The sequence below is a fragment of the Polypterus senegalus genome, chromosome 10 (assembly GCF_016835505.1).
Source record: "Polypterus senegalus isolate Bchr_013 chromosome 10, ASM1683550v1, whole genome shotgun sequence".
Taxonomy (NCBI): Eukaryota; Metazoa; Chordata; class Cladistia; order Polypteriformes; family Polypteridae; genus Polypterus; species Polypterus senegalus.
The window spans coordinates 176521108-176545568 of record NC_053163.1 but is presented as its reverse complement, the minus strand read 5'-3'; the positions used below and the strand labels follow the sequence as shown (position 1 = coordinate 176545568).

The 24461-nt window shown below is 39.3% G+C and overlaps 1 protein-coding gene across 8 annotated transcripts in view; it reads right to left on the bottom strand.

Annotated features, from left to right (window-relative positions):
- lrrc7 (leucine rich repeat containing 7) overlaps nucleotides 1–24461 on the bottom strand; it is a 495776-nt gene that overhangs the window by 109944 nt on the left and 361371 nt on the right. For 7 of the 8 annotated variants that reach the window (XM_039767825.1, XM_039767819.1, XM_039767821.1 and 4 more), the window contains exon 11: nucleotides 881–953. In XM_039767825.1, the coding sequence (XP_039623759.1) occupies nucleotides 881–953 (73 nt within the window). Of the gene's footprint in view, nucleotides 1–880; nucleotides 954–18865; nucleotides 18941–24461 lie in introns of those variants that run through there. The other variant, XM_039767824.1, reaches the window with a different exon arrangement.

Genomic DNA, 24461 nt, shown 5'->3' with positions numbered 1-24461 from the left:
ATGAAACCAAGAAGCACTTCTGTACACAAAGAGTTGTGGGAATCTGGAACAACATAATTGACAGCTGGAGCTAAAGTCAGAATCTTGGGAATTGGGTTAAGATATATGAACAACTCAGCCATTACCTAACAAACAAGCTTGATCTTATTTGTGAGACTTCTTAGGTGATACATTTTTCATAGTCACCAAAGCCAGAGATTATCTTGGTAGCAAGAAAATGGGAGGAACTCAAGTTCAGTGCATGCTGAAAACTGTAGCACAACTGTTTTACATCATTTATTATTAAATATCACGACAGAAAGTTTAAGACATTGCATTGATTTTTTACTCATTAATTGAATTCCGTTTGAGATACATCTCTAAAGCACACAGAGGTTTGTTGAATGATGAAGCCAGACTTTCATTCTTACTTGTCTTATTGTCTGCATTACAGAGAGGATGCTGTGACACTTTGCAGACTGTTTTTTGCCATTGTTCACACATATTCATGGCAATTACACTAGGTCAAATTTCCTGGGATTCTTGACCTGTCTTTGTTCACACATGCCTTCAACCTGGGAATTTAAAAATAAATGAATGAGGTAGCCTGCATGTGTGAATATGTAAGAAATGTGAAAGGAATCACAACAAAAAAGAGATTGTAATGCACAAATAAATGAGACCAATGGCATAAGCTGGTGTTACTTATAAAGGCGGCGCTGCACTATGTTACCTTTAAAGCAGCAGCAATTATATAATCATAGTTGTAGTTTGAATTAACTATCTTGGCAATCAACTGATTTATATAGCTTGTTCTTTTGAGTCCTGAACTAAAAGGTCATTTCTAATAATATACGAACAACACAGTACTCACTTTTGACATTTGCTATATTGTACCCACCTTCCAATTGTGTTTGGCAATACAGTCAATTGGTTGTCATCCACTTTCAGTGTTGTCAGTTTCTTCAACAAGCCTATGACAAGAAGAGAAGAATCATACGTGGCACAGTACATGGTGTCATTGAAATATGCAGAGAAACCAGAGTGGCATAAAGCACAGATTAGATTACAGATTGGGAAATATTATTCTTACAACATTATGAATAAAACAGGAAATCAATGTACGAAGGAGTCAAATGAAAACCTTAGAAATTCTAAATACAACAGCATTTCACTACATATTGTACTGTATGTTGTCACGTAGGGGTTCTCTTATAGGCTCATCAGAGATCCCCAGAACACGAGGAGATGCAATCACTGACCGTCTTGTCTCTCTTTCCACCCACAGCTCCACAAAGATGCCCAATGAGGGCAACTGACTCCGCCCTTTCCGGTCCAAGGGCTAAAAGAGCAGGGTGCTGCAAGACAGCAACAGATTCCTTTGTATGAAATCTTCAGTTTTTTGGCAATCTTTCACACGGAAGAACCTTCTTTTTGCAAATAATCGACAGACTGACACATTTCTTGGGAAAACTGTTTCATTTTGTCTGTTTTTGAACACAGAACCTGACTTTAGCAATACCAGTACCTTGCAACCCTGGTGAATAAAAAAAATCAACCAATTAGCATGTAAATGTGCCTAATGAAGGATAAGCTAAAGGAGTTGACCTTTAGGATACTAAAGGAATTGCTGCTGAAAATGGGCCTTTGCAGGCATATGTGAATAATAACTCAAAAATTGTAATTTCAAGCAGTAATAGAAATTATACACACTAGCAATGCCTTGCTTCTATTTTTAAATCAATGTATTTCTACCTTGATAAAGAAGGTATCAATTCCTATTAAAAACATGGAATTTCTGGTTGACCCCAAACTTTTGACCGGTACTCTATATTGCCTTACATTACAAATAGAGGAAAGGGAGTCAGAGTTTGTGATGCAATAAATCAGAGTCAAAGTTGAGGATTTTGTGTACCAATTCCACAGCCCTTCTCCTTCTCCTTTTCCTTGAGTTTGCAGATGGTTCCATTTCCACCTCCATTTGTGTCCTGACTCTGACAGGTCAATTGAACACTATTTATTATTATAGGCTGTGACAGATTGAGGTCCTCTTGACCCCTTGAACCTTCAGACCACTCGTCAGACACCAGATCAAAGTCCAAATAATTATTTATTACAATAATAATGTGCACAAAGCACGCTCCTCTCCACAATTCTCATAAGTAATAATCAAATCAATTCTCCAATAATCAAATCACAATCCTCCACTCCCAGACGCTTAGCCACCCTGCCTCCCAACTCAGCTCATCTGTCTGGGATCTCCCACAGTCCTGTATAGACCTCGACCCGGAAGTGTTTCTGAGCCCTCAGTCCATGTGATTATCCAACACTTCTTCAGTAAAAACTTCTCTTTTTCTTCAGCTCGGAAGTATATCATTTCTTCTGTTCCCATGACTTGGAAATATTTCCGGGCTATACGAGAAATATAAATCCCTAGGCCTCCCTGCAGTGACTCCTGGCGGCCCCCTTGGCATCCAGCAGGACTGTACATTATAATTCCACTGCCCATAATTCCCTGCTGGTATTCGGGGCACCTCTATGCTGCAAGGAGGGCTCCATCTGGCAGCCTGGGGGTATTGGCCGGGATGAATGGCCAGCCATATCTCACAAAGCACCCAAGAGCAGGTAACACAGAACATTATTGTCAAGATACAGAGGAATGATAAAATTGTGGCTTAACAAATAAGTAGCAATAGGCAATGTGCTAAAGGTCATAAGAGAAAAATGGAAAGGTGAGGAGAGCAGAGGCGATGTTCCACACTAATTTAATTTTATGGGAAAATAAATATCTGGGCATGCAGAGATACTTGGGAAAACGGAGGTCATCTTTACAACCAAACCATCTATCTCATGGATTGTCTGCAAAATAAATTACTATGGGTGTTTTTATTATATTTATTCTTTATATAATAAAAAAAATAGACAAATCATTTTGTACATTTTCAAAGATTACATGATCCTGAGCAAAGTATGACATTGTAAAAGATAAAATGGAAACAAATTCACTTTTTGTAATGTTTCAATATTCTATTCTTAGAAATATGATCCATTTTCAGCAGATATGACATTGCTTATTTTACATTGAAGTTTAAAAGATGAACTGATGTAGAAATTCCCTGTAATGAGTTTTGCAAGCAGCTATTTCCTGAGCGTTACAAAAGCAGGCCTTCAAGGAGCAGATAAAAGAAATAGATATAAGTGGAAATGAAATAGCATTTACTCGCCTAACCATTTGTCGCCACTTCAACTGCAAAATGAATGCCAACGAAAAACTCATTTTCAGGTGTCTAGGTAAGCTTGTAAATGTGGACCTTCTTATGCCACGCGGTAATGCACACAGCCTGGTATGTAATTCGATTAAGTGTTAAGCAATAAGAAGGGAAAAAAATATAAATATATGTCTGAAAAACACAAACTGTGCTTTTTAGAGTGTAAATTAATCTGCCAGAAAATGTAAGTGCTAGAGTTTTACAACAACTCATAAACTAGAACATTAATGAGGCCAGTGTTATGTTTTAAAAAATTAAATGCATGAATAATCCATGAATGTCTATCTGTTCATTTTTTCAACCTGCTTTTTCCATAACGGGATTGTGTTGGAGACAAAATCTACCTGCAAAGAATTATTATTGTTATTACCTGGGTAGCACTGGCCACAAGGCAGAAACTAAACCCACTAAACAGTAAAATTAACATATTAATTGACTTGATATAACATAAACCTGCACAGCATGAAATTACAGAGTGAGGAGAAAGTTTCTAAATGTAGTCCTGCTCGATCACTACACCTTAGTATTTGTGCATACTGACTTAGTAAGCGCAGTTTAATGACAAAATTTGAAGTTTGAGTTCCTGAGCCCTCTGCTACTTAGGACCAGTCCTGCCTAAATTAATTTAAAACACACATTCGATGCACAGCTTCTACAGAATATTATTCATATTTTCAATTCACCACATTAAAAAAAAAAAGTTTTTACTTTGCCCCTAAAATTTAGGACTTGTTTCAAATGAACCATTTCTCTTTGAAGTCTCAAAACCTAAAAATTCCCCTAACTATTAAAGCAAAAACTTTATTATAACACTAGGAGGTGTGGAAAAATAATAAATAGTTTGATCAGTTTGATCAATCTGGTATACATGATAGAGCCACGCAGAACCTGTCTTTATAGTGCAAGTGCAAACTTCTTGTTTCTCCTAACGAACAAAAAACCACAAGTGACCAACTGATGAACTTAAAGAAAGTGGTAAATGCTGATCCAAGCAAAATGTTGTAAGATGTAATGGTTTGAAATTCTTGTGCAACCAAAGTCATAAGACAAAGGCCCTATAAAAGATTTGGGATACCGACCCCTCGAAGCAGATGAAGGGCAGGTGTCCTAGGACTGTGCTTCTCTGTCATCTTACCCTTGCCTGGTGTGTATTAATAAAAGATTTTTTACTAACTTTAATTAATATCTCTCTGTCTTCAGTCACAAGAAACGACACTAGAGAAAAAGTGTCCACAGAGGTTTGCCCCCTGCTCACTTCACTTGCCGACCCCCAGGCCTGCGCTACGCACCAGCCACTTGCTGCTGCCGTGCCGTGTGATCTGCATCTCATGCGGCGCTTTGAACATTTAAAAGCCTGTACAGCAGCTGTCCTTTTGTCTCACTGCCTTGTCTCTACGATGTTCTACTTTGTCATCTACTCTTTGGCTTTTACTTCCGGCGTGGATAAATCTGTTGGCACAAAATCTCGTCTCGCGGGATGTGAGTTCTTGATATTTCTTAGTTTATAATTTAAAAATGGAATAAGAATCAGAAAATCTAACAACGCCACATTAAAGTTAGAAAAATTCTGACGAGAATGATACCAAACATATATACCGGTATGTAGGTTTTAAAATAAGAACAATTTAAAGCGTGACAAAAAAGTCACAGAAAATCATTGCACAAAATCGTTGCACTTTTAGGCTTAGAATTTTATATATACTGTATACAGTAGATTTACAGCAATTGCCTTTTAGTCACCTTCAAAATACTCTCCGTGAGATGTAATCCTCTTTTCCCAGTGCTTCTCCCATTCCTGTTAACATTTCCATTTTCTTTTGTGTCTAAAGCTTCCTAATTTTTTTTCTGGATTTCTTCCATAGTACCAAATTGTCTTCCCTTCAGTCACAGTTTTCATTTTGGAAAGAAAAAAAAGTCACAGGTAGCGAGATCTGGTGAATACAAGGGGGTGAGGGGTGGCTGTGTGAAGTAACAGCTGCATTGTTTTTGGTCAAACACTCTTGGTCTGACAATACAGTGTGCGCGGGTGAGTTTTCACCTGGCATGACTCCAAACTGCTCCTCCCCTGCGGTGGTCTTTTCCTTGAGCCTTCACTCTAAAGCCCTTTCCCAAATTTTCAATGCGTGTGACATCAGCTTTATCCCTTGATAGTCTTCACATCCTGAACATCTCCTTTCTCCTTATAAACAGATACAACCACACTGCCCGCCACCCCCTCTTATTCCCCTGTTCTTAGATCTTCTGCATTCAGTCCCACAACATATCTACTCCCTCTTCCTCTAAACTCTTGTAGATTTCCACTGGTATTGCATCTGGTCCTGATGCTTCAAACAGAGTGTTGCTAAAGTTTTTCTGTCATTTTACATCCAGTTATAGATGTGTGCAGTGCTTGGTAGTTGTTAATGAAAAATAGCCTTCTATAAAAATGAATTGCATTGAGTTCAATGTTATGTTTAATATTATCAGTTAATTATATTTCATTAATCACCTATGAAATATTTATACTTTTAAAGTTTGTTTATTAGAACACTTCTTTACTTTTTCTTCATTTTCACCGTTGCCCACTTCTTTGTGGGGTTGATGTGCTTGATCAACCATCTCCATATAGCTCAGTCCTACACCTTCTCTCCAGTCAAGTCCTTCTCCTTCAGATCTTCTTTGATTTTATTATCTGTCCACCTCTGCTTTGGTGTTCCTTGCTTTCTCTTCCATTCCCATCAATCTTTTGCCTACATATTCATTGTCTCTCCTCATCACATCTCTTACCGCTTCACTCTACTGTCCTGTACTTTCTTACATATCTCTCCCATTTTTGTTGTACCTCTGATTGTCTCATCTCTTATTCTGTCCTTTTTTTGTAACTCCACACATTCATCTCAAGTTTCTCATTTCTGCCACATCTAACGTCTGCTCCTGTGTTGCCCTTACTGCCCATATCTCAGCTTCACACATCACATCACTACTGGTTTGACCACTGTCTCAAAAACCTCACCTTTAACTTTCACCTTAATTCTTCAATTATACAACACTCCTGATATCTTCCTTCAATTCCTCCATCCATGCTGCACTCTATGGGTTATCTCTGCATCTGGTTTTCCATCGTGATCTACCACCGATCCTAGATATTTAAATGTATTCACTCTTTTCAATGGCTCTCCCTGCAGGGTAACTTCAGAATCATTGTTACCCCTCATGTATTGTGTCTTCTTCCTACTTATCTTCAATCTTCTATCTTCCAAAGCCCTTCTTTATTCCTTTAACCTCCTCTCTGGAGCTTCACAACACAATGTCATCAGCAAAAAGCAGGCACTGAGGGGATTGATCTTTAATCCCATAAGTCAACACATCCATGACCAAATGATAGAACTGGCTATGAAGTAAGAACTTCAAGATGAATTCCGGTACAGACCTACTCGAAATGGGATCTTGTCTGTTACCCCAACCCGAGTCCTCACTCCCTCATACATATCCTGGACAATCCTCACACACTTCCCTGGTCCTCCTTTCTCTCTCATGCACCTCCAGACCTCTTGACATGTCACTCAATCATAAGTCTTCTCCAAATCAATTAACACCATATGGAAACCTTTGTTTTTCTCAATGCTGCTCTGTGAGACTGCAGTCCATAATATTCATTGAATCATTTCAATATTAGTTTGAGCTTTAAGAGTATTGTATACCAGACCTTTTTCTGTACCTTATTGTTATAAGCCAACTGTCTGAAGACTTCAGTAGCACCTTTGTGAAGTGCAATACTGACATCAGGGTCGAGTAGCCTCCAGTTGACTTCTTTCCAGATGGTGTGCTATTTGCTCCAGGGTTTATAGGAATGTGCAAAATAAGTGAACAGGGTAGGTTGGAAAAAAGGTGTGGACATGTAGCATGGCTTTTAGAGTGAGAAAGAGGAGGATGAGACTTTGAAATGTCAGTATGTTGTTTGTGTTTTCATCTGGACTTCATCCAACATGGTGTGACAATTACAAACTATTTCTCCTTAAGAAGTTATGAAAGTGCTTCTTGACTCTCATGCCATCTGTCTGTCACCCTCGCCTTTTCACAGTCAACGCCAAATGTTCTCTGAAAGGAAAGTCAATAGGAATTTTATAAAACTGCGAAAAAAACACGGGATTGTTTAATGTTCTCTTTGCAGAAAAACAGATCAGTGAAATTTCATCACATTATATAATCAGTGTTAGAATGAAGACTAGTTATTTCTATGAATTTTTACAAGTCTTTAATAAGTGCTGGTGTAGTTAATTTTTTCAGTTTGACAATTATTTCAATAAACATATTTATTGCTCTTCAACGCATGTGGTCAACACTAGAGCTTGTACAGCTATGGCTTCTCTGTCTGGTACAATGAAGAAACAGATGAGTACCATTTTCATATTATATTTTTTTTTGCCAGAAGTAATTTTTAAAAGCAAAAGTAATAAAAAACTTTCATTAATGACTTGATTGTATGCCTTAACTTGATTATAATCTTAAATATAATACATATATGATGCAACTTTATCCATATTATGGATTTTTTACATTAATTATTAATTTTATCCATCCATTATCCAACCCACTATATCCTAACTACATTGTCACGGGGGTCTGCTGGAGCCAATCCCAGCCAACACAGGACGCAAGGCAGGAAACTAACCCCGGGCAGGGTGCCAGCCCACTGCAGGGCGATTCATTTTATCAACATTAAAATAATTTTACTTGTTGTTTTGGATGCCATTTTGTTACTGGAGGCTTTCATGTTGTTTTGGCAACTTGGTCCCATTGTTAGGATGTGACCTGTGGTGACAATGGAGACCTCCACCACTCTCCTCCGTTAGTGAACCAATCAGATTGCACACATCCAGTGACATTTAGTGGTCTTTGCATTACGTCTTAGTCCTGATACATGATGCGCCCAGTCATACGGATCTTTCTCAGCACGCCCTTTTCAAAGTGTGTCTCATGCGTGTCTTCCACATAAAACATTCTTACACTATGGTTAAGTTTAAGGTTGTAGAAGTGTTGGAGGAGGGAGCAGAACGTTTCTGGAAGGACAAGAACTATTCTTGTAATGTTTAAAAAGTGGACTTTACCAAAGATGACTTTTTCCTTCCTATTCTGACACAGCTTATTAAATTAAAGCCTCTTGTTTTTGTTATTTTGTGAACTTCCTGGTGTTTAGTTATATTGTTATTTGTGCTGTTCTAATTGAGCCAAGGGAGGCAGGGCCCCAAACAAGCAGGGGCTTGATGCCTTGAACCATTCTATTTCAGGACTTCCTTAGCCTCAGTCGTGCTGTTGGGAGCATTGATAGGTTTTATAACCGGTGGTCCTTGGCTGGACTTCCAACTGGTGGTGGGCTTAGTGTAAGTATTCTCATTTTATTTTCTTGAGATTATAATTGTGATTTCCTTTCGACAATATATTATTCTCTGTTGAATTCTTGTGATGGTATACTGTACTGCAGTTTCAGTAGATCTGGATACTTTCTACCTTAAGGTTTGTTGAGCCCTTGTTTGATTCATTTTGTGAACACTTTAGTTTAGATAAATACAATTATTACTCATTTACTCTTATGTAACAAGTCCTTAACAAAGGCTTCTTTGGGTCTTCATAACACCTGAAGCTGTGAAGCCAAGGATAATGTGAGATGACATGTGTGCAACATGTGTGACAAAGTGAATGAAACACAGCACATGAACGATCAAGTACACCTGAGCAGCAGCCTATAGATCAGCTCCATCAGGGTGCCATTAGGACAGTGTCTGTACGCGGCTGCATCAGCTGTGGAAAAAACTGAAACCAGGAGCGCTGCCCCAACCTGAAAGCTGGAGCGAGGTGAACTTCAAATGACAAAGTAGAGGATCTTGTTTAGAGCCAATATCCAAATTTTCCTTAATTAAGGGCTGACTGTATTTTAAGTATTTTATAGTTGACCGAGCAAGCATTTTATATACTGAATGTATGTGTATAGCCCGTTTGTTATTTTGGTTTAATATTTAATCTGGCAAAATATTTTATTGTTACTGTAAAATAGCCTTTCACGTTTGAAAATGTAGTGAAGTAAAAGTGAAAGCAGACCGAAAATTTTATACTAAAGTAGAAATGTTCTCCAAACATTCGGGAGTACCGTAACAATGGAACTCATCCATCTGTGATTCTGCAATTCTGATGATGATCTAATTTTAAAGTAACAACTTCAATCCATCTTTTTTAACTCACTTAATAATTTTAAACACTTATGTCATGTCTTCATTTCTTTATCTCTTTCTTTTATAATTAAATATCCAACTGCTAATATATAGAAAGAGCACTGTGATTTGGTGAAAATGGCTTCTTTGAGTTTTCAGTGGATTTCCCTGAACATAAAGTGACCACTTTTGAGCATTAGAACAATCGTGATGCAAACTGGCCATTCAGCCCAACAAGCTTAGGGTTGAAAGACGTCCTTTATATATGGGACATGTCCCATATTTGATCATTTTGTCCCCTGTCCCATACTGACCTTTCAGGGACACCCAAATGTCCCATATTTAGTTCATTTTCAAATTTCGTAATAAAAATAGATATTTTACTACCTTCCTACGGTACTTAGCTGTAACTTTATAAGTAATTATCCTTTCTTTTCTCAGATTCTCTTGATGAAAATAACCCAAATGTAACGAGGAAACTCGTGTTTGCTACCTGTTTGCAACTTGTTCAGTTGCTACGCTTGGCTGAGGACGTCGACACTCTCACCATCTTGCTCTCCAGCCACACTGCTGTGCAGTTCTGTATCAGCATTGCAACATTCAGTCTCAACAAAGCGGGTTGTTACTACTTGCCACGGCCCACTTTTTTTCTAACTGCCTGTATTAAATAATAATAATATTTCTCTGTTTTCTGTATTAAATAAATATTTTCAAATGATTTCACTTTTACAACTTTTTTTTTTAGCTTGTATTAAATCATTTTCAAATGATTTTACTTTGACCCTGAAGAAGGGGTCTGAGTTGCCTTGAAAGCTTGCATATTGTAATCTTTCTAGTTAGCCAACAAAAGGTGTCATTTTGCTTAACATCTCACCATATTGAGGGGCAGAAATGGTAAAGTTAGAGCCAACAACACCACTGGGGAGGATGGTATGGGATGAGATAGCTACATTACTATCAATGCTAATGGTGGGCACAAGCAAACTTTTGTCTCAACATCTTCCTTTATTATGGCATTTATAATCCACATGGAGATATCTGGCCGACCATATCTAACTGACCATGTTTTCATGAGCCAGAAGAGACTGAGGTCATTTCCCATTGTAGGACAAATGCCATCAAGTTCTCATTGTTTAAAGGTATTCGCTGTCAGGCTGAACTGAGAGCAATCTCAGGTACACAACAGCAGCATCACATCTTTGATGTCTTTGAGCTCAGTTTACCTTTTGTAAGAAGAGATACTGCAAATAACCCAAAGAATTGCTCTGCTGTGCTAAAGTGCAAGCATGATAATCAGAAGTGGAAATTGTTGGGTTAACATCAGAAAGTCATAACATGAGATAGCAGACAAAATCACTGGGTTTCAGGAAGAAGAAAGGCAAGAAACAGAAAAGCAAACACCACCACTATATGTGGAATAAGAGAGCATAAAGGATAAAAGGCAAAACCAAAATACTGAGAGCAAAGTTAATTGCTGTACAATAACACAGAAAAAAATTCAAGAGCAAAGGAAAAGAAATCAAAAGGAGAGTCAGAACGGGTGAGAAAGTGTTGGTTGATATTCCAGTGAGAAGAAGCGCAGAGGTGTATGGTCAAGGTACCCCAAACTTGATTACAATTAATGATAAAACGGGCACACTTACTGCACAAATGCTGCAAACAGCACGATAGTCTGAATACTTTAAACAGGTATCCTTCCTTTTTTTCTCAGAAGAACATTTGGGGGATTCTTCTTCATACATTTGAATGGTCCTGGAGGGCCGCAGTGGCTGCAGGTTTTTGTTCCAACCAAGTTGCTTAATCTGACACCTATCCTTGCCAGTGACCGATCTTATTTAATTTTAGGGCTTGTTAGGGTTCTCATTCTGCCATGTCAGGCCATTCTTATATTGTCGATTTTTTTTTTCATTTTCTGGGATAGCATCCAAATGACTTGTAGTCTGAAGCAGTTGAGTAATTCCTAATCCTTCATTTTTTTTTTCTTCAGTTTCCTTCTAGATATTTTATTAAACAAGATAGTTTGCGATAGTTCGTCATTTTCATCTTATTGCTAATGAGAAGCCAATGAGATCAGTGAATTCTGCTGTTTATAACTAAAGTAAGCAATTAAGGGTGAGAAATCCAAACAGGCGAGACAACTGAAGTGAAGCTTTAGAATATTGCGTGGGCAATACGTGCTTTTTCAGTAATAATTGATTTCTCATTAAGAGACTGAGTTGGAACAAAAACACTTCCATGACCAACATTGTTCACCCCGATTTAGACTAAAGTATGCAAGTTCTAATGAAGGTACAAGTATATAGAGAAACCAGACAGAGTCCATTAGACAACTGAACAGTGTACAATGGAATACCCCACTTTAGACAGCATCTAGTAGGAATGCGTCATTCGTTTAAGCTGATGCAACATTACGCGACTTCTAGTCGTGGGGCATGTCAGACTGGCTGACCACAGTTGCTAATCGTTTTGCTGGACCATTTTAACTCAATATTGCTTCCTTTGTCTGCTTTACTGACTGAGTACTGACCTTCCAGCACAGTCTTGCTCGCCACTTTTCTTTCCCGCTAATAGCGTGCTGCCTAATAGAGTCTGCGCTGTACAAATATTTAACAGCTGTGGCAATTTCAGCTGCAATCTCTCCACTTTTTTTTCCATTCTGTCTTGGTATGTTAACCACAAAGCATCAGACATTCCAGCTTCTCTTTTGTTTGCGAGGTTCAAAATACCAGCGTTCCTCATTCCTTGTTGCTCTATTATATATATATATATATATATTGTACGTCTGAACAATATGCACACAGAGCCCACCCCATGGCTAAAGACAGGTAAGTTGCTGGGCATGTCACATTACGTGACTGGCTTCATGATAGTGCCATTGCCATTTTGCTATTGTCTTTTCACAGAATGTAAAACATAAGGGGCTATTTATATTGATTTGCATATTCAAAGAGGTGTAATTCTGGGAGTAGTAGGGGTGGGCGGCAGGCACATGCACATGTGTTACTTTTCATGCTGACCGGGATTTATGGAGCGGAAGAACGTGGAAGTTGGCATACACAGAGATTTATGCAGCTTGATTTTTTTTGTGTGTACGCACATTTCTGCTTTTGTCTGTGTGCCATGCTTTAGTGTGAATTCTACACACGCCGTTCTGCATAAGGCCCCTGGTCTCTATGTCATCAAAATGTACTTACTGTCAAAAGAGGATTAATCAAAAATTAAAAACACTAAGCAAAATATTCCAAGAAGGGCATAATTTCTGAGGACATCTTCAGAATGTGTGCAATTGTCACCTATAAAGAAAAACCATGGTAAGGCAAGAACCTACCTTGTGATGGCTGACCTGAAGGAGACAGGCCTTGAAGTCTAGTCTAGTATAAAGCAGGAGACAGGATGAAAATGACCAAAACTAGTAACTGCCATGTGTTTGATTTGGGAGCAGGAGGACCTACTTAAAGTATGGATATTAAATAATCAAGATTTAAGTGCGGGATGAACAAATGTTCTATAATATCTGGAACAGTTGCCTATGTCAGCAACAATCTAGATATCCTTATTTATTCTTTTACAAAATCATGTTTTTTTGTACTTGCAACCAATCGATCAATGCCTACGATATCAGGAGAGAAAGTAAGTTTGAGAATGTAATGCTGATTTCTCTTTCCAGCAATTTTGTTTTCTATACTTTGTCACTCACAAATTGGTCAAAGTAGTCAGATTCCACTCTACACTGGTGCATTGCATTTAATTGCCAATCACACCTGCTCTCTTGAAAAAAGACTGAGGATCTGACCAATCACATGTTCTGTGATTGTGATGCTCACTTATGCGTCAATACGCTTTCAGATAGTGTACTATAAAAAAGAATTGCTTATTTGCTAATTACTGTTTTCACTAATGTCTTGGAATTGGGCTGTTTTTATAATTGGTGCATTTCCTTAATTTTTTGTTTTTTTTCTGGGATGTTTCTTTGCCATCTTGGCATCTATTCAGGGGTTTCTTTAAAACAAAGAATTTGATTTTGAGATTTATTTTCATCTTTATAATTTAATTAGGAGGCCGTAAATTTTTAATGTCTTTCCTCAACCCCATCTTGCATTTGACACGCTGCGCCATTCTGAGATTTTTGTGTTGTCTATTGCTCAGAATTCTCAGAGAACGTACATTGCATGACATCATCAGGACAATTGTTTGGATTGGCTCAACCTTTTCTGCACAAATTCTTCTTATTTTTTCTATAGCCTTTTCCTATTTCGATTTCAAGTCTTGTTTATCATTTCTGGCTTGGAAAAAGATTGTTTTTTGTGTTTTTAAAAACAGCTGCTACTTGTGTTTTTCATCTCGCTTCAGCTCCTGACACTAAATTAATATTTACTCTGCTGTGGCAGAACACGATTTCTAAATGGTTTGTAAATGGTGCTCTATCTATCTATCTATCTATCTATCTATCTATCTATCTATCTATCTATCTATCTATCTATCTATCTATCTATCTATCTATCTATCTATCTATTATCCAACCCGCTATATCCTAACTACAGGGTCATGGCGGTCTGCTGGAGCCAATCCCAGCCAACACAGGGCGCAAGGCAGGAAACAAACCCCGGGCAGGGCGCCAGCCCACCGCAGTATCTATCTATCTATCTATCTATCTATCTATCTATCTATCTATCTATCTATCTATCTATCTATCTATCACATCTATCTATCTATCTATCTATCTATCTATCTATCTATCTATCTATCTATCTATCTATCTATCTATCTATCTATCTATCTATCTATCTATCTATCTTTCATCTATCTATCTATCTATCTATCTATCTATGTCTCTGTTATTCCAATAGATGGTGCATCACAAACATTTGTAGTAATAAAATGCATTGTATTTTTAATTCTAACAAATGGTGCATCAGTAACACTGCTTTTACAAATCCCATAACAAAAGGGCATATAACAGAGACATATATATTGCATTTGTTATTCCAACAGATGGCACATCACAAACATTAACACTGCTTTTACGAATCCTATACCAAATGGAATATAGCAGAGACCTATGCTTTGCCTCTGTCATTCCAACAGAGGGTGCATCACAAACATTAACACTGCTTTATGAATCCAATAGTGCCATATAACAGAGATGCAAGCTTTGCGTGGTGCACTGCAAAAGTTAACACTCTATAAAATCCAACATCTGTCTGTATGTATATCTGTATGGTTTTCACGAGAGAACTATTTAACAGATTTAGATTGGGTTTTTTTCTATAATTTACTTGAACATTTTGCATGATTTTGCGACTTCTGCCATGACGCTAAGTATCATAGTTCCCTTGTAGTACCGATTTATTTACGCAAATCCAAGAAAATGGCTGTGGGGGCGGGGCCCTCCTCACTCACGTGCCAGCCTCCGTTCAAGTTGTTCTACCTCTCGCCCCGTGTTTGCGCATACCTTGCCTTCGCTTAGCTAGCGATACCTGTTTGTTCAACAGACATTGTCATCTAGAGATTGTTAAGGAGTAACGTTTGACGTTTTTGAGAGAGAGATCAGAGCTACGTGTGTTTAAGAGGGTAGCTGCTGATTTCCACAGATATCACGGCCATGTGCTTTACTCCACATGCGGTTGACGCTCTCCCATCAGATACAGTGCCATCATTTGACGTTGGAGCGTACCTACCTTCAGCTTGGCCAGAATGGCATCTTTTTTTTTTATTGATTTTTAAAGTTTACAATGTTTCACTACTACATGGGTGGAGCCGCGGAGGACAGCTAGTACTTAATAAATCCTCTCTTGATTTATTGTTATTATTAATTGAAACATTTAATGGTGAGATGGTTAGTTTACTGAATCAAATTGAAGTGTTGAAAAATGAATATAGTAACATCCTAGATAATACCAATTACAAATATTAGATGACTGTAAGAAATATATTGCTTCTTTTGCAATGGACTTGAAGTCTTATAAACAAAAGAAATTCGATAGAGATATGAGGGATTTCTCTGTGGACTTTGTGTATAAGTAGCTTGTCCCAAATCAACACTCATCGACCATATTCAAAATTTAGGAAACTATTGTATACTTCATTTGATTTTTCATCCTCCTTTCTTTCTTTAGCTGATTCTAATGTCAACCATGCATCTACCTCTTCGACTATTTTAGATGAAAGTACCCTAAGGTCAGGCAGACTTTATCGAACGGCCACCTCTCAATATCACGACAGTCATACAAGGAAGAAACAGGTCAGATTCCGATAATTAATATTTCTTCTATGTGTTTTACTGGACATCAAGTGTTGATTATGGGTAGTTCGAGTACACAAAGTGCAGTGATTTGCCAAAGTCAAATGATCATGGAAAGCAGTAAACTGTTTGGGTACCCATCTTGCACAAACTGTATGTCACTTCAAGTTATCATGCACCCTGGCATGTGCACATCCCTAGTTAATATCCAGATGTGCAGCAACAGCAGACAAAGTACTGTAATTCATTGGTCTTCTCTGATGAAGGCAATCGCTATGTGTTGAAGTGGGCTTGTGTGCGTGATAGATAGATAGATAGATAGATAGATAGATAGATAGATAGATAGATAGATAGATAGATAGATAGATAGATAGATAGATAGATAGATAGATAGATAGATAGATACTGTTGATGCTTCATTAGTTAGTTTTGTTCTTCATGCTTTAATCCTTTCTACCCATTCATAAACTCATCATTGAGTCAGGCTGTTTTTTCTTCCATACCGTGCAATCGTAATTTGGTGAATTTGAACAGGTTTCACTCCCTCTGCCCAAAGAATTCTCTTTGTTTTTCAAAAAAAGTGCAATCTTGCAGCAGAGCGTCCACGTTCATTTGACCTTGACTAACTTCAGAGCTCTTCAATGTGCGTGTTCAAAGTATTCATAAGCCATCATGAATGACTCACCTTTTATCTGTTATTGTCACCGTGTAATTTTCAAATTGCCTTTACTTTTTGATTTATCCTCATATTTCACTCAGGATAAGTAAAACAGAACACTTTAAGTCAGTGTAGGTCATCTTTTTCTCAAAATGGCTGCCACAAATGTTTGCATTTAATAAAAATCCTGACAGACAGCACAGGAGGAGTGCGTTTTGTGACGTCAAACATTACACTCGAATGACTCTGGTTGAATTTCATCCGTAAAGCATAAGCCACTTTACTGCAGCAAAAGACTGAATTTTTCTGTAGATTTTGGAAGTTGTGCAATTGTTTAAAGTGAGTGGACATCTTCAACAGCAATGGAGGATGATGAGTATGCTTTGTAAGTCTACACATTTCAGTTATTGAGCACTGTGTTCTGTGTTTGGATTGTGTTAAAGGAAAATAGAAAGGGGACAGGGAAGCTGTGATATCTGTAACCTTTGATATCTGCAATTAAAATTTCTCCGGGATGAATGAAAGCACTAACAAGCCAAAGAGTTAAAAACCAAGTTTCATTATCAGAAAGGATTGTCTTCTAATTAGGATACTATTTGGAAGTAAAACCTGCAGCACTGCTGCCCTCCAGGACTGTAATTGAGGGGTCCTTGTTTTAGAGAAAATATTTCAAGTACTGTATATACTCACGTATAAGTCGGGTCTTGAAACCCAAAAACTTGATCATAATATCTGACCCCAACTTAAACGCCCGTTCAAAAATGCGACACTTACTTAATTTATTTTTTTTTTGCATCTTCTTGCCAATCTTGTTCATCAGTTTCTCAGACGCATTGAATTTTGTTGCAGCAGCACAGTTACCAATTTCTTGTGCTAATTCAACGACGTTTAATTTAAAACCAGCTTCATATTTTCTTCTGATCAAGTGCTCCATGGTAGATAAGGGATTCTCTTACGATAAAGGTGTATGAGGGTGTGAGATACAAAAAAAGCAAATCAGTGCAAACGTTGCTTCAGAATAGTTCAGGTATTTCCATGTGGTCACTGTGGCACGCGGCTGGGGTTGGTGCCCAGGAGGATTGGAGCAGGGCTTGCGCCTTCTCCAGACCACGAGGGGGCGACCGCCCTGGTTGCACTGGGGACCACGGGTGCAGAGCTTGGAAGCTCAGCCCTGTAGGGGCCCATCAATCAATCAATCAACATTTATTTATATAGCACATATTCATACAAAAAAATGTAGCTCAAAGTGCTTTACAAAATGAATAGAGAAATAGAAGACACAATAAAAGATAAACATAAGTCAACATTAATTAACATCACTGCCAGGGGGTGCCCCGGTGCCTGAAGAACCCTGGACCTCAGCACTTCCGCCACACCAGGAAGTGCTGGGGGGAAGAAGACTGGGGACACCCGGAGGGCTTCCGCAACACAGGGGAGTGTCCGCGGAGGAGTGTCAGGGAGCAGCTGGAGCCCATCCGGGCTGCTATAAAAGGGGCCGCCTCCCTTCATTCGGAGTCAAGAGTCGGGTGGAAGTGGACGAGAGATGGGAGAGAGGGGAGTGGAGGCGGCCGGAAGGAAGGCACTGCGTAGAGAGGGCTGGACTTTGGGGGATCGGTGCTGGAGGCACTGGGTTTATGCACGAACTAAACTGTAAATATTGTAAATAAAATGTGTGTGCTGGGTGTCAAACTGTTTTCCGTCTGTCTGTGTCCGGGCCACATTCCACATCATGTATGCACAATAGAGAGAGCGAGAGCAGTTAGGAGCACACGCTGATACTGCGCATTGCTGCACCCAGATAGAAAAATAAGGCAGTGCTCCATAATTCTCTCTCAGGTGGATGTTAGCATATCATAATCTCTTGGACCAATAGCATGAGTTTTCCAAATTCGACTTATGTGACCGACATTATAAAATACTAGACATTATACAATACTAGACATTATACTGTAAAATCAAGTCCCAACTTATCTGCGGGAAAACTTATCCACGAGTATATGTGGTAATAACACAAGTGAAAATGGCATGCACAAAAGAAATATGTGGAAGGTTCAGGTTCAGGTTTACTGTTTATATGTAATATTCTCACTAGGCCATCTTCCGCAGACTAGTGTCAGCAGAACAATACCAGCCACAGACAATGAATCCAAACACAAGCATTAAATACAAAGGCATACATTCAATGCAACATCTAACATTTGAATAATAATGATAATACATTTTATTTATATGGCACTTTTCCCATACTCAAAGCGCTTACTAAAGCCAAAGTTATTGATGAAGCTCAATGTCATGTCTATTCTCAGATTTACTGTAATGGACAATAGAATAATTTGTCCCTCTTTCACATTCATACCTAATCAATTCAGAAACACAATGTTGAGTGTGGCGCTTAAATAAAAGGTAATAACATTAGTGCATTTTCTTTGTTCTCCAAACAATGACCAAACAAATGAAGAAAAAAATGGATTAAGCAAAAATGTCAATTTATTTTGAAAAGATGAAACCATGAAGAAATTCTCAAGCGGTCACACACTTAGGCCAGGCATACTCCAAATCCTCCTTCATTGTTAAAACCTTTAGCATCACCGCCATTGTAAAGCAGCAACTACAACCAAATAAACAAATGAAAGAACACATTTCAATACAAAGGAGGGGATCCAAAGCAATTTAAATTAACCCCCTTTGCATCCTTTCCAAGATGATTCCTTCTTTAAATTCCTCTCCTGCACCTCAAAATATGATGAAGTGGTTTTGAAAGTTAATGGGTAGATGAATGGATGAACAGATGGATGAATGATCTTCAACATACAGAAAGCTCCTGCAAACAAATAAAATGATCAGAAAGACTACAAAAACAACACACGGAAATGGACAGCATTTACAAAATGTTTAGGACTAAATAAAATTGAACACATTAAAGCACAAAATAACTATTTTCTTGGTTTCTTGCATTGTGTTAATGGCATAAAGTATTTTCAACCACATATTTTCCATTTCCTTGAATTTACAGAAGGTTCCCCAATTGTAAAAAAAACATCCTGTGTGGTCCCAGTGCCAAAGAAAGGACATTCTAGTGACCCCAAGGGCATCAGAACAGTTGCTCTTACTTCATTTATCATGAAGACTCTTGAGAGACTGGTCCTAAAGCAGCTATGACCTCTGGTCTCAGAACATCTGCTGTTTTTTTGTCAGACACATATAAGTGTGGACAACGCTCTCATCTACATCCTCTGCAGACCTGGCTCGCACTTGGACAAAGCCGGCACCACAGACAGGAAGATGTTGTTTGACTTTTCACATGCTTTTAACACCATGCTGCCTCAACAACTGGGAAAAAGGCTTTGAATCTTGATGCCCCCACAATCTCCTGGATCATGGACCAGCTGACCAACAGACATCAGCTTGTGAAGCTGAGGGACTGTGTGTCAGAAATGGTGGTGTGGAATACTGGAGCACCTCAGGGAAATGTCCTGCCTCCCTTTCTGTTGACCATCTACACAACAGATTTTTAGCTCAATACCAGCACTTGCCATTTATAGAAATTGTCAGATGACTCCCTGATCACAGGCTGCATTAATAATTTAGATGAGTCAGAGTACAGGAAGATTGTGGAAACTTTCGACTTGTGGTGCAGAGAGAACGACCTGCAACTCAACATCAGCAAGACAAAAGAGCTAGTGGTGGACTTCTGGGTGTGCTAAGGAGCCTCTGAGAGCAGTCATCATTCAGGAGGAAGATGTGGAAGTGGTGCAGAGCTACAAGTACCTGGGGTTTCACATTAACAAAAAACTGGACTGGTCTGACAGCACAGTAGTGCTACACAAGAAGGGCCAGAGGAGACTGGACTTCATAAGGAGACTCAGGTCTTTTGACGTGTACAGCAAACTTCTGGAAATGTTCTAACAGTCCATAGGAGCCAGTGTGGTGTTCCATGCTGTGGCCTCCTGGGTAAACAAAGGATGTACAATGCCTGAGCAAACTTATTCAGGATAGTCTTTCCCATCACAGAGTGAACCCTGGACACACTGGAAGCTGTTGTGGAAAAGGGGATGATTGCAACATTGGATGTCATTATGAAAAATCCCAGAGGCTCATTCGTCTACGGTGTGCTAAGAAGCACCTATGGGGGTCTTTTCCCCAACTGTATCTGTCTTTTGTAAATGTGTATTATTTTCTGGTATGTTATTTATTCGTATGTAATTTAACCTACGTCTCTTTGTTTGTAACTATTTATTTCACATCTTGTAAAGCATCTTGAGTTACATCCTGTGTATGAAAATGAATGATGCATTCTGACATCCAAAGGTCAAGTGAAAAGCAGGGTCAGCCATTGTACATCACCCCAGGACCAATTTTCAGGTTAAGGCCCAACAGAGTAGGATCCCGTCTGGCAATAACAGGATTCAAACCGACAACCTTCCAAATATCAGAGCAGACCCTTAGCCGCAGAGCCATCACTCAGCCCTGAACTGTGCTAGCGAAAAAAATTAGAGTTAAGGAACAGCATTTACAGTCATATGAAAAAGTTTGGGAACCCTCTTAATTCTTTGGATTTTTGTTTCTCATTGGCTGAGCTTTCAAAGTAGCAACTTCCTTTTAATATACGACATGCCTTATGGAAACAGTAGTATTTCAGCAGTGATATTAAGTTTATTGGATTAACAGAAAATATGCAATACGCATGTTAACAAAATTAGACAGGTGTATAAATTTGGGCTCCCCAACAGAGATATGACATCAATACTCAGTTGAGCCTCCTTTTGCAAATCTAACAGCCTTTAGACGCCTCCTATAGCCTTTGAGGAGTGTCTGGATTCTGGATGGAGGTATTTCTGACCATTCTTCATACAAAATCTCTCCAGCTCAGTTCAATTTGATGGCTGCTGAGCATGGACAGCCTGCTTCAAATCATCCCATAGATTTTCGATGATATTCAAGTCAGGGGACTATGGCAGCCATTCCAGAACATTGTACTTCTCATTCTGCATGAATGCCTTTGTAGATTTTGAACTGTGTTTTGGGTCATTGTCTTGTTGGAATATCCAAGCCCTGCATAACTTCAGCTTTGTGACTGATGCTTGAACATCATCCTGAAGAATTTGTTGATACTGGGTTGAATTCATCTCATCTTCGACTTTAACAAGGGCCAAAGTCCCTGAACTACCCACACAGCCCCACAGCATGATGGAACCTCCACCAAATTTGACAGTAGGTAGCAGGTGTTTTTCTTGTTATGACCAAATAACTCAATTTTTGTCTCATCAGTCCAAAGCACTTTGTTCCAAAATGAATCTGGCTTGTCTAAATGAGCATTGCATACAACAAGTGACTCTGTTTGTGGCGTGAGTGCAGAAAGGGCTTCTTTCTCATCACCCTGCAATTCAGATGTTCTTTGTGCAAATTGCTGAATTGTAGATCGATGTACAGATACACCATCTGCAGCGAGATGTTCTCACAGGTCTTTGGAGGTGATCTGTGGGTTGTCTGTAGCCATTCTCACAATCCTGCTCATATGCTGCTCCTGTATTTTTCTTGGCCTGCCAGACCTGCTGGGTTTAACATCAACTGTGCCTGTGGCCTTCCATTTCCTGATTCCATTCCTTACAGTTGAAACTGACAGTTTAAACCTCTGAGATGGCTTTTTGTAGCCTTCCCCTAAACCATGAGACTGAACAATCTTTGTTTTCAGATCTTTGGAGAGTTGCTTTGAGGATCCCATGCTGTCTGTCACTCTTCAGAGGAGAGTCAAAGGGAAGCACAACTTGCAACTGACCACCTTAAATACCTTTGACCACTCATGACTGGACACCCCTGTCTATGAAGTTCAAGGCGTAACGAGCTCATCCAACCAATTTGGTGTTGCTAGTAATCAGTATTGAGTAGTGACAGGCATTCAGATCAGCAAAATTACAAGGAGACCCAAATGTTTGCACAGCCAGTTTTTCACATTTGATTTAATTTCATACAACTAAATACTGCGTCACTAAAAATCTTTGTTCAGAAAACACCCCAGTACTCAGATGTTCGTAGAAAATGAAAGACATATCACTGTTATTTTTATTGTTGAAAGGAGAGTCAATTATTATGCATGCTGAGAGGGGTTCCCAACCATTTTCATATGACTGTACTTCTGTTTTAAGTGTACTGCATTACTGATTTGTCCTGTATCACCTTAGCTTTTCAGGTAAAGATGACCAGTGCTTGTCAGTGCTTAACCCAGCTAAACAAAAATTTCGGATTATTTCTTATGTGAAAAATATCCCTGCTATAATTGAGTTTGCTATTCATTGCACATTTTTGGTTTCATATTAGCTAGCATAGTGAGCCCCCCGCCCCCCTCCACATTCATCTTACTGCAGAATCTATATATATAATTCACTAAGGCAAGACACCCATGGGAAGCACGGATTCACTAAGCCGCCGAAAAGTAAGCCGCCCATGGCGCACGCAGGAAGGAGCCAAGCCTACCAACTCTAAGACCATTGGATACGATGACAACTCGCAGAACCACGCCCACCAACTCGGACGCTATGACACAGGAAAACCGGCATCATTTATGTTCATCTGTCTCCGTGAGTTTCTCTTGCGAGCGGGCACATGACCAGGCGGTGTGTATGCTTCGAGAACGAGGGTGGACGCGACGCAGAGAGGTGTGGGTAAGCCGTTGAACCCCATTTGGGCTGCAAACCGTGGAATTCCCACTAAGTGCGACTCATATGCTCTCACTGATTACATCCCTACCCTTTGTACACACCCCCCACCCACCTCGCTACTACCATGGTTGGGTGTCTTGGTGGATTATATACAGAAAAGCAGCCAAAACTGCACAGAGCAATGAAAAGTCTACATGAGTCACAGGTGCATCTGGACTGTGCAAAGACGACAACGACTCGAGTGGCGAGTTGGAGGTGGGCACATGAGCAAGCAGTGCATACTGGACGAGAAATCAGCAGACTAGCATGACGGAGGGAGCAGAATAGACGTCCCTTTCCTCTCCTTCCGTTCCTGCCTCCGCGCCTGAGTTCCGTCCAGCCCCATCCCTCCGTCTGGCAGGAGAAGGCGCGATGCCGGTCCGCCAGTTTTCAGTCACGGATGATTGTGTGTTGGTTCGTTCCGTGCTACAATGCTACAATGTTGCTTTTCTTGCTGATTTATTACATAACCAGTTTTTCAAATGTTAATTTTCTCCCTGTGCTTAAAAATTATTAAAAAACCAGCCTGATTATGCGGCGTACGCAGGTTGGTTAGTATTTTATATTTAATAAGATAAATATTCCAGAATTCCTTTAATGTCTTTGGCTTCCTTTTGGGTTCAGTGTAAAAAAAATTCCCAGCTGTCCCTAGTGTACACACTGCTGTTTGCAAGTAAACATCACATTAAGCAAGTAAAAGAGATTTCACGACGTAGGCGTTTTATAGGAGTCTAGTAAATATTATAGCAAGAATAGTATGTTGTATCATTAAAATGATTGGTCCAAACACTGCATTAATACATAATTGAATTAATTATGCATTGCAACAGCTTCACTCATATAAGTTCTCATTTACGTTTGCTTAGTGATATGTACATCTGAAAGACTCAATGTTATTTTGGAAGAATTAAGTGGATAGGAGTGGCAAGCTTTGTTGGGCTGAATGGCCTGTTCTCGTCTGGACTGTCCTAATGTTCTAATTTCACTATAGATGTCAAACTAGCAGGAGTTTCACAAAAACAATATATGGCAAATCCTAAAAAGATAAATGATGTTCTGGTTGATAGTTGGGGTGGCACGGTGCCTCGCAGTTAGGAGACCCTGGGTCGCTTTCTGGGTCCTCCATGTGTGGAGTTTGTATGTGCTCCCCGTGTCTATGTGGGTTTCCTCCGGGTGTTCCAGTTTCCTCCCACAGTCCAAAGACATGCAGATTAGGTGCTTTGGCGATCCTAAATTGTCCCTAGTGTGTGGGTGTGTGTGTGTGTGCCCTGTGGTGGGCTGGCGCCCTGCCCAAAGTTTGTTTCCTGCCTTGCACCCTGTGTTGGCTGGGCTTGGCTCCTGTGACCTTGTAGTTAGAATATAGCTGGTTGGATAATGGATGGATGGATGGTTGATAGTTCATTAATCCCTAAGTGGTCCACATTGATCTGAGCT